The following is a 16,682-nucleotide window of genomic DNA, read 5'->3' on the forward strand; positions in this document are numbered from 1 at the left end:
CGCACTATATTTGTGTCCAGCCAGGTACAGCAGGCAGGAACGGGCTGCCCCCAACCACCAGCTGACTATTTGTACCTGGCAAGACACAACAATATAGGGAAGGCCTTTTTTTCTTAATTATTTCATGAATTTCATGAAATAATTTAAAAAAATTGAAGTGGGGCTTCGCCCTATTTTTGTGTCCAGCCAGGTACAACTAGGCAGCTGGGGGCTGGAATCTGCAGCGCAGGGAGACCCAAGCTTTCTGGGCCCCCCCCGCTGCAAATTGCAGTCCGCAGCCACCCCGGAAAATGGCGCGTTCATAGAAGCGCCATCTTCTGGCGCTGTACCCAACTCATCCAGGGCCCTGGTGCGGTGGCTCACTGGGTAATAAAGGGGTTAGGGCCAGCTTGGTATTATCAGCTGGCCCCAAGCCCAAAATTCATGGGGTCACGCCAGTATTAGATATGACCGCCATGAATTTCTAGTAAAGTATTTAAAAAAAACACAACACCCACAATAAAGTCCTTTAATTGAAATAAACACACAATTCTTTATTGTTCTAAATTAAACTATACTTACCATCACGCCCATTCCAGCTGAAGCCAACGATCTCCTGCAATAAAAGAAAAATAATAAACCAACCTCATCCTTACCTTTCCATGGTTCCCACGACAGCTTCAGCTCTGCTACATCGAGATGACAGGCTGGACCGCAGCAGAACGCTGCCATCCAGCCTGTCATGCCGCAGACTCTGAGAAGAGCAGGCATGCTTGCGCTCCTCAGTGTCTCGCTGTGACGGCATCCAGATGAGCCGAGGTCATGTCCAATGAACTCAGCTCACCTCATGCACCTCACTGACAGCGTGGGAAAATTCTCCTGCACTCAGCGCTTCAGCGTGAGAATTCTCCCATGCTGTAAGTGACGTGCATGAGGTGAGCCGAGTTCATTGGACATGACCTCGGCTCATCTTTATGCCGTCACAGAGAGACAATGTGGAGCGCAAGCATGCCTGCTCTTCTCAGTGTCTGCGGGATGACAGGCTGGATGGCGGCGTTCTGCTGCGGTCCAGCCTGTCATCTCGATGTAGCAGAGCTGAAGCTGTCGTGGGAACCATGGAAAGGTAAGGATGAGGTTGCTTTATTATTTTATTTTTATTACAGGAGATCGTTGGCTTCAGCTGGAATGGGCGTGACGGTAAGTATGGTTTAATTTAGAACAATAAAGAATTGTGTCTTTATTTCAATTAAAGGACTTTATTCTGGGTGTTTGTGTTTTTTTTAACTTTGACTATGGGGTTAGTAATGGGGGTGTCTTATAGACGCCTCTCCATTACTAACCTGGGCTTGATGTCAGCTGGCATTATAAGCTGACATCAACCCCAGCCCTATTACCCCCTGCCACCGCACTAGGGCAGCGTGGAAGAGCGAGGCTAAGTGTCAGAATTGGCGCATCCTATGAATGCGCCATTTCTGGGGCGGCTGACGGCTGGTGTTTCTAGCCTGGGAGGGGGCCAATATTCATGGCTCCCTTCCTGGGCTATTAATATCAGCCCCCAGCTGTCTGCCTAGCCTTTGCTAGCTATTAAATTAGGGGGGACCCCACGTCATTTTTTTGGGGGGGTCCCCCATTTTAATAGCTAGTAAAGGCTATGTATTCAGCTGGGGGCTGATATTAGTAGCCTGGGAAGCTCCGTGGGTATTACCCCCTTCCCAGGTTTCAAACATCTGCCCCAGCTGTCTGCTTAACCTCCGCTAGAGCCTAAAATTAAGGGGAACCCCACGCCAATTTTTTTAATAATAAATCCTTTATCTTAATACTAAATGACAAGTACAGTAACCAACACTATCACTGTACTTCATATATATGTGACTGACATGTTTCTATCTATCTAATCTATGTGTGAAGCTCTATTCTGTCTGTTATAAATTGTCGGGTACAGATGCTGAATTGCCGGCCGGCTTTTTTAAAGAGACGGTGCATGAAAACACTATTATTTTTTTTGATAAATCCTTTACGCTAAATGACAAGTACAGTAAGCAGCACTTTCACTGTACTTCGTATATATGTGGCTGACATGTTTCTATCTATCTAATCTATGTGTGAAGCTCTATTCTTTCGGTTCTAAATTGTCGGGTACCGGTGTATGCCACTGCTGAATTGCCGGCTTTTCATGTTTCACTGTTGGCACTGTTCCCATCGATTTGGGCAATCACTGTAATGCCACAACCACCATGGCTGTGGTATTACAGTGAGTGGCAGACAATCCCTGCATGATTGGTGCTCTAAATAGCACCAGACATGCAGGACACGCTTTTGGTGCACGAACAGTTATCGAACATAACCTCGAACAGCCGAATTTTTTGCAAATCGTTCGGGTTCGTCGAACAACTCGAACACCGCCCAAAACAGCTCGAATTTGAGATTGGCGAACAGTTCGAGTCGAACACCGCTCATCTCTAATTATTTTATCATACTCTGTTTGCAAACACCTGAGAGCCCATTGGGAACGGTCAGCTGTTGACTTTAGTGCCATAGCCACTGCGGTTATTATTTAAAGCAGTATCAGATTGAAGAACATTGGGCCCACCAGAGGATTTGATTCTGAGGGCCCACCTTTCTCCCCCACTCAAGAGCCCCATAGCAGCTGCAAGGTTTGCACTATGAACTCTCCTGAAGGAGAAGCCAGGGCCCACCGGAGGATTCTCCGATTCTCTGGTGGGCCAGCCCAACCCTGATTAAAAGGGTTGTCCAGGATCAGAAAAACCTGATTGCTTTCTTTCAGAAACCGCGCCACCCCTTCACATGCATTTTGACTCTAGGGAAGCTCAGCTCCATTGACGACAATAATACTAGCTACAAACTGTGGGCAGGTGTGCCATTAGTTTTGGACGTTTCTATGATCATCCTTTACATTGACATTGTTTTTTATTATTAGGGTCATTTTTATTAAGCTAATAATAACATTAATGACCTCTTTTATTGTTGGTTAGGGCCAAGTAAAAGGATCAAAATGGGCAGCTGATCAATGGTTAGCTCTTCATAATTAGTAGAATAAAGTTAAAGGCACTAAAGCATTTACAGATATAGGAAAGTGTGTTATTTTGTATTTCAGATCCAGAACTATGTGATGATTGTAGAGAAACTTCAGAATGACCTAGATCAAGCCAAACGTTCTCACACTGCTGACTTAGAAAGGTGGAACCAAAAAGCTTCCCTCATGCAAAAAGATCTGATCTCTGAATCTACAGAACATCAAGCAGATCTTCTGAAAATACAAGAGTGCAAGGATAAAGTACTATCTCTGGAAGAAGACTTGGAGTGTGCCGATCTCATGTACCAAGATGCCAGAAAGAAGGTAATGAGCCAAGCATGCATTTTATATTAACATGGTATAAGAATATGTAAAGATTTGACATGAAAGGCGAGCACACCAGCTATATGTAGATGATGCACACTAGTTTGGACATATTTAGCTTACTTTAAATCAAGTTTATCTCTAGTAGGATTGGATCCAACCTATTAGTTGACGATTGTGTAGAGGGTTTGAGGTGCAGCTAAGTGCTTCATAAAAGTTATATGGCTTTCCACTGTATTCTTAGAGGTTAAATCACTTTCCTATTGTTAAGTGCTGCTTGGTTTACCTATTTTATGGCTTAGAAGTAGAGGGCGAACTCTTATGACACATTTATGAAGCTTTTTTTACAAATGCACAACAAAGTGGCGAGACCAATTGTGGAGTTTTGGAAGAGGAATGTTTTCCCATTCTTGTTTGATGTAGGATTCTAGCTGCTCCATAGTTTTAGGTCTTTTTTTCTGGATTTTTTGTTTCGTAATGTGCCAAATATTTTCTGTTGGTGAAAGGTCTGGACTGCAGGCGGTCCGTTCATCCCTGAATTTTTGCTTTTGCAAAGCCATGCTGTTGTCATGGGCGCAGTATGTGGTTTTGCATTGTTTTGCTGAAATATGCAAGGCCTACCTTGAAATAGACATTGTCTGGATGAGAGCATATGTTCTAAAACCTCCATATAATGCTCAGCATTCATAGTTCCCTTCAAGATGTGTAAGTTGCATGTATTTCTATGCAGCTGTCATGCTTAAGTCAGAATGGCCGACGGCCAGTCCTAGGATTGCAATGCAATCCTCGCGCGAGTAATACAGCAATCTGACTGCACCCAAACTATCACTGATATTGGCGCAGAGGGGTGGACAGAATTATGGGCAGGGATAAGGGTGAATATTTACTTTCAATTTACATATGCGTGATTAGCCAGCGCATGACTCTGAATTTTCTGGAGCTTACAGCAAGACAATGGGGCAATGTACTGCAATAAACATTACATATTCTGAAAGGTGCTGCCCAAGCCTATTTCAGGATACTATTAGTATGCTATGAAAAGATCACCAGACATATTCCCTTCACATAATCGGACCCATAGTGTTATGTTTTTTCTAGAATAAAGGTGTATGCATGAAATATCAGTTTATGGCTAAAACTGGTCTACTTTTCTGCTTCTAGATCACAACTCAAGAAGAAACTCTAAAACGACAAAATACAGACATGGAACAGCAACAACAACAAGTCCAAACGTTGGAGCAAAACCTATTGGAAGTTCAGAAAAAGGCTAGAGCATCAGAGTGTGCTCTAGAACAGTATAAGAAAAAATACCTAGCCCTCAAGGATACTATGAAGTGTCTGGAGAAACATGTTGGTGCTCTGCAACAGCATGTGACAGAATCTACTAGTGAGGTAGGAAAACCATGTACTAAACCATGCATTAGGAACAGTATATACGCTTGTCATAAAAGGAAATCAGTTAGCATGGAGCTCTTTCAGAGTCAAGTCCAGCAATACCTTTTACATGACCAGTCTGTTCCTCCATTACTGAAAAAACAGTGTTTGAATTGATATGCAAATGAGGCTGAAGAGCTATTGTAGATCTAAAGCCTTTGTCATTCCAGCTCTATTCCATGCCCAGGGTTACCTCCTTCTGTTTGTCTAACAGTCTCTATGCTGTGTGACTTCCAACAAAAGGAGCCTTCAGTCTAGCAGATTTCCTTTAAAGCCGTTTTAAGTACATCTATAATATAACGCTACAAGCGTCCCTCTGTCTGAAGCCTTTATAGACTGCGCATGCGCGACGCGCAGTCTGGCTCCAGCCAGAAGAACGCATGGAGCCCTTACAAGAGTGTATGGTGCCGGAGATCGCGGTATGCGTAGACACTGAATGCATACCGCGATCTCTGGCGCCATACTTACCTGACCGGGAGGAGCGTTGCGGCGGCGCCTCTCTTCTCGCCGGAGACCGGGGCAGGAGTGAAGGCGTCAGCGCATCGGCATAGCTCTATCCGGTGCCATTTTTCTGAAGACACATTTGCCACACTCCTCCCCCGGCCTCCGGCAGAACAGGGCACCGCAGCATTGGAACACAGGGAAGAAAGGTGAGTATAAGTGTTTTGTTTTTTTTGTATGTGTGCAGCGTGAAAGGGATGAGAGGGCCACACATACCAGGATTGGGGGATGAGGGGTACCACACTTACCAGGATTGGGGGATGAGGGGTACCACACATACCAGGATTGAGGGGTGAGGGGTACCACACATACCAGGACTGAGGGGTGAGGGGTACCATACATACCAGGATTGAGGGGTACCACACATACCAGGATTGAGGGGTGAGGGGTACTACGTATACCAGGATTGAGGGGTGAGGGGTACTACGTATACCAGGATTGAGGGGTGAGGGGACCACGCATACCAGGATTGAGGGATGAGGGTACCATGCATACCAGCATTGGGAGGTGAGGGGACCATGCATACCAGGATTGGGAGGTGAGGGGTACCATGCATACCAGGATTGGGAGGTGAGGGGTACCACACATACCAGGATTGAGGGGTGAGGGGTACCACACATACCAGGATTGAGGGGTGAGGGGTACCACACATACCAGGATTGAGGGGTGAGGGGTACCACACATACCAGGACTGAGGGGTGAGGGGTACCATACATACCAGGATTGAGGATTGAGGGGTACCACACATACCAGGATTGAGGGGTGAGGGGGACCACGCATACCAGGATTGATGGGTGAGGGGACCACGCATACCAGGATTGATGGGTGAGGGGACCACGCATACCAGGATTGAGGGATGAGGGTACCATGCATACCAGCATTGGGAGGTGAGGGGACCATGTATACCAGGATTGGGAGGTGAGGGGTACCATGCATACCAGGATTGGGAGGTGAAGGGTACCACACATACCAGGATTGGGGGACGAGGGGTACCACACATAACAGGATTTGGGGATGAAGGGTACCACATATACCAGGATTGGGAGATGAGGGGTACCACACATACCAGGATTGAGGGGTACCACACATACCAGGATTGAGGGGTGAGGGGTACCACACATACCAGGATTGAGGGGTGAGGGGTACCACACATACCAGGATTGAGGGGTGAGGGGTACCACACATACCAGGATTGAGGGGTGAGGGGCACCACACATACTAGGATTGAGGGGTGAGGGGTACCACACATACCAGGATTGGGAAGTGAGGGGTACCACACATGCCAGGATTGGGAAGTGAGGGGGACCACGCATACCAGGATTGGGAAGTGAGGGGGGCCATGCATACCAGGATTGGGGGATGATGGGGGCCATGCATACCAGCATTGGGGATGAGGGGTACCATGCATACCAGGCGTGAGGGGTACCACACATACCAGGATTGAGGGGTGAGGGGTACTACGTATACCAGGATTGAGGGGTGAGGGGTACTACGTATACCAGGATTGAGGGGTGAGGGGACCACGCATACCAGGATTGATGGGTGAGGGGACCACGCATACCAGGATTGATGGGTGAGGGGACCACGCATACCAGGATTGAGGGATGAGGGTACCATGCATACCAGCATTGGGAGGTGAGGGGACCATGTATACCAGGATTGGGAGGTGAGGGGTACCATGCATACCAGGATTGGGAGGTGAGGGGTACCACACATACCAGGATTGGGGGACGAGGGGTACCACACATAACAGGATTTGGGGATGAAGGGTACCACATATACCAGGATTGGGAGATGAGGGGTACCACACATACCAGGATTGAGGGGTACCACACATACCAGGATTGAGTGGTGAGGGGTACCACACATACCAGGATTGAGGGGTGAGGGGTACCACACATACCAGGATTGAGGGGTGAGGGGTACCACACATACCAGGATTGAGGGGTGAGGGGCACCACACATACTAGGATTGAGGGGTGAGGGGTACCACACATACCAGGATTGGGAAGTGAGGGGTACCACACATGCCAGGATTGGGAAGTGAGGGGGACCATGCATACCAGGATTGGGAAGTGAGGGGGGCCATGCATACCAGGATTGGGGGATGATGGGGGCCATGCATACCAGCATTGGGGATGAGGGGTACCATGCATACCAGGGGTGAGGGGTACCACACATACCAGGATTGAGGGGTGAGGGGACCATGCATACCAGGATTGGAGGGGTGAGGGGACCACGCATACCAGGATTGGAGGATGAGGGGTACCATGCATACCAGAATAGAGATGAGGGGTACCATCATACCAGGATAGGAATGCAGGGTAACATGCATACCAGGATGAGGGGTACCATACATATCAGGATAGGGATGAGGGATGGAGTACCATGCATACCAGGATTGGGTATGAGGGAGCCATGCATACCAGGATGAGGGGCACCATGCATGCCAGGATTGGGGATGAGGGGTGCCATGCATACCAGGATTGGGGATGAGGGGTGCCATGCATTGCAGGATTGGGGATGAGGGGTACCACACATACTAGGATTGAGGGATGAGGGGTACCACACATACCAGGATTGGGAAGTGAGGGGGACCATGCATACCAGGATTGGGAAGTGAGGGGGGCCATGCATACCAGGATTGGGGGATGATGGGGGCCATGCATACCAGCATTTGGGATGAGGGGTACCATGCATACCAGGATTGAGGGGTGAGGGGTACCACACATACCAGGATTGAGGGGTGAGGGGACCATGCATACCAGGATTGAGGGGTGAGCGGACCACGCATACCAGGATTGGAGGATGAGGGGTACCAGGCATACCAGAATAGAGATGAGGGGTACCATCATACCAGGATAGGAATGCAGGGTACCATGCATACCAGGATGAGGGGTACCATACATATCAGGATAGGGATGAGGGATGGAGTACCATGCATACCAGGATTGGGTATGAGGGAGCCATGCATACCAGGATGAGGGGCACCATGCATGCCAGGATTTGGGATGAGGGGTGCCATGCATACCAGGATTGGGGATGAGGGGTGCCATGCATTGCAGGATTAGTGGTGAGGGAGCCATGCATACCAGGATAGGGATCAGGGCAGCACATAACAGGATGGAGGAACAGGATTGGGGAGCACAAATACCAGGATGGGGGCAGCACATACCAGCATGGGATACCATATATCAATAAAAATGCTCGCCACCTGGGCGTAGAATGGGCTCAATAGCTAGTGTGATATAAAGAGGTTTTCCTATTAAAGTAGTTTTTGTTTACTTTTGATTTACATATGCGTGATTTGATATTCTGTACAATCCCATTAACAGGTGGCTAGGAGAGACATGGTCACTCTCCATAAGAGTTTATGGGAGGTATATAAACAGCCAAGATCATACAGTATATAGGAAACTTCAAAATGTTCTCATTTGACTGAGCATAAATTACAATGGTGGGTGAGGGTGGCAGGGTGTGTGTGTCAAAAAAGTGTTCCTTGTGCCTTTGTTGGGTTGGTGTTTACCATTTTTTTCAAACTGTAAAGAATAGCTCAGCAGAAAAATATATATTTGGGATTCTATAGACCCAGAGATCCGCAAAGATTTGCAGGACCCTGGTCAAGTGGCTACATCGGTAGTCTGTGGCTTCTGGACCAGAGCCACGTGAACCTCCTACAGTCTGTCGACAACCTCACAACTCTTCTGATTTGTAGGCAATGGGGCACGCTATCGTGACACATGCATGATGCCATGGCAGGGATTGCGGCAGGTAACAGAAGGTTCATAGGGCTCTGGTCCGGCAGCCACAGACTATGAGATCTCTTTAATAATGTTTACAGTTAGTTTTGTGAAATTTGGTCACGCGTTTTCGTTAATATGCCTTGTAAGCTGGTATTAAAGGTGGAGCTTCACTATAAAAGGTTACACTTCTTTGTAAAGTAGAGTTCATCTTGCTTGTTCAGGTAGTTTGAACATTTCTGATTGAAATATATAAGTGCTAAAGTTTATCCCTGTAAAAGTTAATTTCAAATAAAAAAAAAGGTAAAATAAGTATTTGTGTCACGAACATATTTATATTGAACTAAAAAGAATCGGAACTTTTTTTTATTTAAGAAAGTGCTTTAGGACAACTGTAAATGAATGATGAAAGGCAGTGATGTTTGAAGAAAACAAAATCAGGAATTAATCATTTTTATCCGTAACAGATTAAAATGGTGTTTTTAACTTATTCTATGATAGCGCTCTCAGTAATACAGATCTTGTTCAGCTACATTTAGAACTAAAACCTATCTCTCAGGATGCCTGGTAGAAAAATAATTACTGGCCAAGATCAAAGATGACTTTTTAGAGAGAAAAAAAAAAAAAGTAACAGGAAAATGTGCCTTGTCGTTTTTACTTTGTAAGAAAATAATCTACTAATGACAAGGTAAAAGAGTGCACTTGTGCAACCTTCTTATACTTCCCCCCCACCTACCTGCCTTCATCATTGTCTATGATTTCCTAAAAATGAGCCAATTGTAGTTACTCCAGTTGATTTAGTACCCTGGAACAGTAATAAAATATATTATTATTTCTTTTCAAATTTTGTTTCATGCCATTTTCAATAATAAAATCCTGCTGAGTGAAGATCTGAACATTAAAAATAACATAAATGTATAATGAGAAGAAGAGGTACATATATGGAATACGTGGTAACTGAATTGTTTTTTGTGTAATAAAGTGAAAAAGCTTAAAACACATATTCAAATGTACCCCAGTTAGCGTTAAGCAAAACGATTCACAGGACCCTTGTACAGCGGCCATGTTCGCACTCCATTCTGTGCATTCTGATGACTGCTAATAAGTAATAAGTCATTTCCCTGCACTAGATCTTTTGGATTACAGTAGTCATCCGTCCTGATACAAATTGTATGTTAGTCATGATGAAGGGAGCAGTGGAGTAAGATGCACTGAAGTCTGAAGAGAATCGCTCCATTTAGCTGTTATGCACCGCCCGTATGAAATGTGCTCCGGTCAGATTAATGAGTGCACATCCGCCATAATTTATGCTACATTTGTAGTGTAAGTCATGATGAACTTGTCGGATGCGCTGGGCTATGACCCCACTGGCTAAGCTTCACCCGAAAAAAAAAAAAAATTGTAGAGCTAACCAGCCAAAAGTCAAATTTTTGAGCTGGACTTGTGCCACAAAGTTGTAAAATTTCAAAAAATTCTGGAACAAATTGTTTGATGAATTGGGGCCACTGTCTTAGAAATGCTAATAAAGAGGTACAATCAAGATAATGGAGGAGCAGACCCTGGTGGACCAATCTAGGCTTGCACAATAGATCATCCATCCGTCAAGTCGCCATGGCTTGAGATTGAACTGAAGGACGATAATAAATATAAAATTTTGGAGTAAACGGCCGCTAGTTCTATTCACTGTCTTGGTTCACAACATCGTCTGCCTTCAATCATAAAACTCGGCAGTGTTGTGCTTTTTTTTATTTGTTCTTTATCTTTTTTTACCGATGAATGAATGGTTGTAGAAATAGTATATCATTAAGAAGACACTGCCTAATTCATGGATAAAATGAGTGGAAAATCTCAAAAGCCTCATTTGCATGCATCTGTATGAATTGCTGCTGTTTGTTTCTTTTACCGTAAATGACTTTCCTCCTTTATTATGTTGAGTAATATAACCACTTTGCTACCAAAAGACCCAACAGGCTGCACATATGCCAGATCCCCCAGCAGCAAGATTTTTTTTTCCCTTGTCTCTCGCACATGGCACAGTTGTTTGTTTCTGAAATAATGCTGGCTGCCATCCAAGCCGTTCACTCCACACATGGAATGTAGAGCATGGCCACGTGCCAAGATATAGCGCGCCTTCTGTGTAATGAGCACTGAATTAAGCATCAGTGCCTGAGGAAGTGTGTTGTGGGGTAGCTCCGCTTGGAACATCGATAGGAACAAAAAAGTTAATTACTGTTCACTGCCATTGTGCAATACGTCATTACTTTTATATGCCTGCTAATTATAGCTAAAACAATTGAGGAGATCTTAGCTAATTAGAACACTCGAGGGACCAGAGACACATGCCAAGAATCACTTGGGCACTGTTAGAACGAGTCAAGAGAGTTGGCTTTGTTTCATATTGTCATGTAATTGAGACATCTGAAGAGAATAACAGGTTTTGGATAGTAAATGAGAGCTGCATAATTTTTGCTGAGTTCCTTTGTAGTGACGAATTTAATCAGATTACATTTATAACCATAATTAATTTTTATCAGCTGCTAACTAATGTTTCCAGGGCATCGTTGACAGACTATATTAGAAAGTAAAACAATCTATGTGGTATAGACAAAGCAATACAGCTTTTTTCTAACCTTTTCTTTAACAAGTTTCAAAGATACATGTACAGTGCATTGTGAAAGTATTTGGCCCCTTTGAACTTTTCTACCTTTTGCCACATTTCTGGCTTCAAACATAAAGATATAAAATTCTATTTTTTTTGGGAAGAATCAACAAGAAGTGGGACACAATCGTGAAGTGGAACAAAATATATTGGTTATTTGAAACTTTTTTAACAAATTTAAAACTGAAAAGTGGGGCGTGCAATATTATTCGGCCCCTTTACTTTCAGTGCAGCAAACTCACTCCAGAAGTTCAGTGAGGATCTCTGAATGATCCAATGTTGTCCTAAATGACTGGTAATGATAAATAGAATCCACCTGTGTGTAATCAAGTCTCCGTATAAATGCACCTGCTCTGTGATAGTGTCAGGGGTCTGTTTCAAGTGCAGAGGGCATCATGAAGACCAAGGAACAGACCAGGCAGGTCCGAGATACTGTTGTGGGGAAGTTTAAAGCCAGATTTGGATACAAAAAGATTTCCCAAGTTTTAAACATCTCAAGGAGCACTATGCAAGCGATCATATTGAAATGGAAGGCGTATCAGACCACTGCAGATCTACCAAGACCCGGCCGTCCCTTTAAACTTTCATCTCAAACAAGGAGAAGACTGATCAGAGATGCAGCCAAAAGGCCCATGATCACTCTGGATGAACTGCAGAGATCTACAGCTGAGGTGGGAGAGTCTGTCCATAGCACAACAATCAGTCGTACACTGCACAAACCTGGCCTTTATGGAAGAGTGGCAAGAAGAAAGCCAGAAAGCCATTTCTCAAAGATATCCATAAAAAGTCTCGTTTGAAGTTTGCCACAAGCCACCTGAGAGACACACCAAACATGTGGAATAAGGTGCTCTGGTCAGATGAAACCAAAATCGAACTTTTTGGCCACAATGCAAAACGATATGTTTGGCGTAAAAGCAAGACAGCTCATCACCCTCAAAACACCATCCCCACTGTCAAACATGGTGGTGGCAGCATCATGGTTTGGGCCTGCTTTTCATCTGCAGGGACAGGGAAGATGGTTAAAATTGATGGGAAGATGGATGGAGCCAAATACAGGACCATTCTGGAAGAAAACCTGTTGGAGTCTGCAAAAGACCTGAGACTGGGACGGAGATTTATCTTCCAACAAGACAATGATCCCAAACGTAAAGCAAAATCTACAATGGAATGGTTCAAAAATAAACGTATGCAGGTGTTAGAATGGCCAAGTCAAAGTCTAGACCTGAATCCAATCGAGAATCTGTGGAAAGAACTGAAAACTGCTGTTCACAAACGCCCTCCATCCAACCTCAATGAGCTCGAGCTGTTTTGCAAGGAAGAATGGGCAAGAATTTCAGCCTCTCGATGTGCAAAACTGATAGAGACATACCCTAAGCGATTTGCAGCTGTAATCGCAGCAAAAGGTGGTGCTGCAAAATATTAACTCAAGGGGGCCGAATAATCGTGCATTCCCCACTTTTCAGTTTTTAATTTGTTAAAAAAGTTTAAAATATCCAATAAATTTCGTTCCACTTCACGACTGTGTCCCACTTGTTGTTGATTCTTCCCCGAAAAATTAGAATTGTATATCTTTGTTTGAAGACAGAAATGTGGCAAAAGGTAGAAAAGTTCATGGGGGCCAAATACTTTCACAATGCACTGTATATACACTACCGTTCAAAAGTTTGGGGTCACCCAGACAATTTTGTGTTTTTCATGAAAACTCATACTTTTATTTATCAAATGAGTTGCAAAATGATTAGAAAATATAGTCCAGACATTGACAAGGTTAGAAATTAATGATTTTTCTTAGAAAGAATAATTTTCTCTTTCAAACTTTGCTTTTGTCAAAGAATGCTCCCTTTGCGGCAATTACCGCATTGCAGATCTTTGCCATTCTAGCTGTTAATTTGCTGAGGTAATCTTGAGAAATTTCCCCCTATGCTTCCTGAAGCCCCTCCCACAACTTGGATTGGCTTGATTGGCACTTTTTGCATACCATACTGTCAAGCTGCTCCCACAACAGCTCAATGGGGTTGAGATTTGGTGACTGCGCTGGCCACTCCATTACAGATAGAATACCAGTTGCCTGCTTCTTCCCTAAATAGTTCATGCATAATTTGGAGGTGTGCTTTGGGTCATTGTCCTGTTGTAGGATGAAATTGGTTCCAATCAAGCGCTGTCCACAGGGTATGGCATGGCGTTGCAAAATTGAGTGATAACCTTCCTTATTCAAAATCCCATTTACCTTGTACAAATCTCCCACTTTACCAGCACCAAAGCAACCCCAGACCATCACATTTCCTTCACCATGCTTGACAGATGGCATCAGGCACTCTTCCAGCATCTTTTCAGTTGTTCTGCATCTCACAAATGTTCTTCTGTGTGATCCAAACACCTCAAACTTTGGACAGAGGAAGATTGGAAAAAAGTTTTATGGACAGACGAATCAATGTCTGTGTTCTTTTGCCCATATTAATCTTTTCCTTTTATTAGCCAGTCTCAGATATGGCTTTTTCTTTGCCATTTTGCCCTGAAGGCCAGCATCCCGGAGTCGCCTCTTCACTGTAGACGTTGACATTGGGGTTTTGCGTGTACTATTTAATGAAGCTGCCAGTTGAGGAGCTGTGAGACGTCGATTTCTCAAACTAGAGACTCTAATGTACTTGCCTTGTTGCTCAGTTGTGCAGCGGGGCCTCCCACTTCTCTTTCTACTCTGGTTAGAGCTTGTTTGTGCTCTCCTCTGAAGGGAGTAGTACACACCGTTGTAGGAAATCTTCAGTTTCTTGGCAATTTCTCGCATGGAATAGCCTTCATTTCTAAGAACAAGAATAGACTGTCAAGTTTCACATGAAAGTTCTCTTTTTCTGGCCATTTTGAGAGTTTCATAGAACTAACAAATGTAATGCTCCAGATATATATATCTATATATACATACAGTGGGGAAAATGAGTATTTAATACAATGCGATTTTGCAAGTTTTCCCACCTGCAAAGAATGGAGAGGTCTGTAATTTTTATCGTAGGTACACTTCACCTGTGAGAGACAGAATCTTAAAAAAAATCCAGAAAATCACATTGTATGATTTTTACATAATTCATTTACATTTTATTGCATGAAATAAGTATCTGATACAATAGAAAAACAGAACTTAATATTTGGTACAGAAACCTTTGTTTGCAATTACAGAGGTCAGACGTTTCCTGTAGTTTTTGACCAAGTTTGCACACACTGCAGCAGGGATTTTTGCCCACTCCTCCATAGAGACCATCTCCAGATCTTTCAGGTTTCAGGGCTGTTGCTGGGAAATATTGAGTTTCAGCCCCCTCTAAAGATTTTCTATTGGTGACATCATTGAGGTCACCACTGGTCACAGGCTGCAGTTCCCATGGTCCGTTCAGTGTGAACCAGCCGTTAACATTAATGATGTCACCGCTCGCACTGTGAGAAATTTCTCACGGTGCGAGCGGTGACGTCATTAAGGTTACCGCAGTTCATCGGCCGGCTCACACTGAACTGACCGTGGGGACAGTAGCCTGTGACCGGTGGTAACATCAATGACGTCACCTCTGGTCACTGAATCTGTGTTCTCACACTCAGCGCAGTGTCTCCTGGATGCGCCGCTGAGCGGTCGCATCATGCCACCGCTCAGCAGTGCATCCAGATGTAGCTGAGTTGGGCTCTTCGTGGGACAAATGGATTATGGACAGGTGAGGAACACTGTTTTTTTTTTATTTTTATTTTGAAAATAATAAATGGGTAAAAGAGGGTGGGGAGTGTTTATTTCATATAAAGGACTCTGCGTGTTTATTTCTGTTAAAGGACTTTACTTTGTGTCTTTATTACATTTGACTTTGGGGTTACTAATGGGGGTGTCTTATAGACGCCTCTCCATTGCTAAACTCTGGGCTTGATATCCGTGGCCATAAAACAGTTGACATCAACCCCACAGCCATTACGCCACTTGCCACTGCACCAGGACAAGTGGGAAGAGCCGAGGCTAAGCACCAGAATTGGTGCATCTGATGGATGCGCCGTTTCTGAGGCGGCTAAGGGCTGATGTTCTTAGTCTGGGAAGGGATTAATATCCATGCCCCCTTCCCAGACTCTTAATATCAGTCCTCAGCTGTCTGCTTAAACTTTGCTGGTTAGTAAATATAAAGGGGACCTCACGTCATTTTTTTGGGGGACTCCTCTATAATAACCAGTAAAGACTAAGCAAACAGCTATGAGCTGATATTAATAGTCTGGGAACCTTTATCACTAAAGGGTTGCCTTTTTCAGAGACCACTCCATTTAAATGAGGACCTTGATCCCCAGTCCCCTACAAAAACCTGATTTTTTTTTTTTCAGGAAAAAACGTGGACAGCAAGTCATTTTCCATGCAACAGTCACTGCAAGGGAAATATAGAATCACTTGGCAAACATTACGGTATATGTCAATCCGTTAGTCAATATGTGGCACTCACCAAGTGATTAAAATTAATGATCTGAGTGCTATACTTTCAAAACTATTCATCCTTTTCCTGTGACTTCATTGAGATGAATGGGGGTCTTTGAAATATAAGGACAGGTTGAGTTCACAAAACCTGGAGCTGATCCTACTGGGTAGCTCTCCATTTTGTCTCAGGGGTTGTCTTGATCACACAACCCCTTAACATTTACCTCCAGTTTTAAATCATTTGCCAACTATGTCATCGTTTGCCCCACGCTTCTCTGGAAGATCAGATTCTAAATGTTATTTTCCACACGGGAGACTATTATGTTTTAAGAGTTAATGGTTGTTACCACTGTATTTATAGAAAATTTCATTTTTTTTGCTATACCCCTATTGACTGCCTTTTTTCAAAACGTTTTGATGATGGGTTATTCGCATTAAGTCCTGTTACTAGCTGTTATTTGAAGGTTTATTTCATAGCTTTGTAAATGTTATGTAACTATTTATGACATGCTACATGTGCAGGGGGATTGTTATACTAAATGAAGAATAAGCCATCATTGTGTTTTGTAAACCGTACTGTTGTGTTTTCCA

The 16,682-nt window shown here is 44.1% G+C and overlaps 1 protein-coding gene across 2 annotated transcripts in view; it reads left to right on the plus strand.

The window, feature by feature from the left end:
* The window catches only part of LOC141264476 (uncharacterized), a 497,614-nt gene that overhangs the window by 81,359 nt on the left and 399,573 nt on the right, over window positions 1–16,682 (plus strand). For both annotated transcript variants that reach the window (XM_073676751.1, XM_073676752.1), the window contains exons 7-8: window positions 3,095–3,337; window positions 4,499–4,729. In XM_073676751.1, the coding sequence (XP_073532852.1) occupies window positions 3,095–3,337; window positions 4,499–4,729 (474 nt within the window). The remainder of the gene's footprint in view (window positions 1–3,094; window positions 3,338–4,498; window positions 4,730–16,682) is intronic.

Source organism: Phyllobates terribilis, unplaced genomic scaffold, assembly GCF_046119375.1.
Source record: "Phyllobates terribilis strain yellow unplaced genomic scaffold, ASM4611937v1 Scaffold_4__5_contigs__length_816908805, whole genome shotgun sequence".
Classification (NCBI taxonomy): Eukaryota; Metazoa; Chordata; class Amphibia; order Anura; family Dendrobatidae; genus Phyllobates; species Phyllobates terribilis.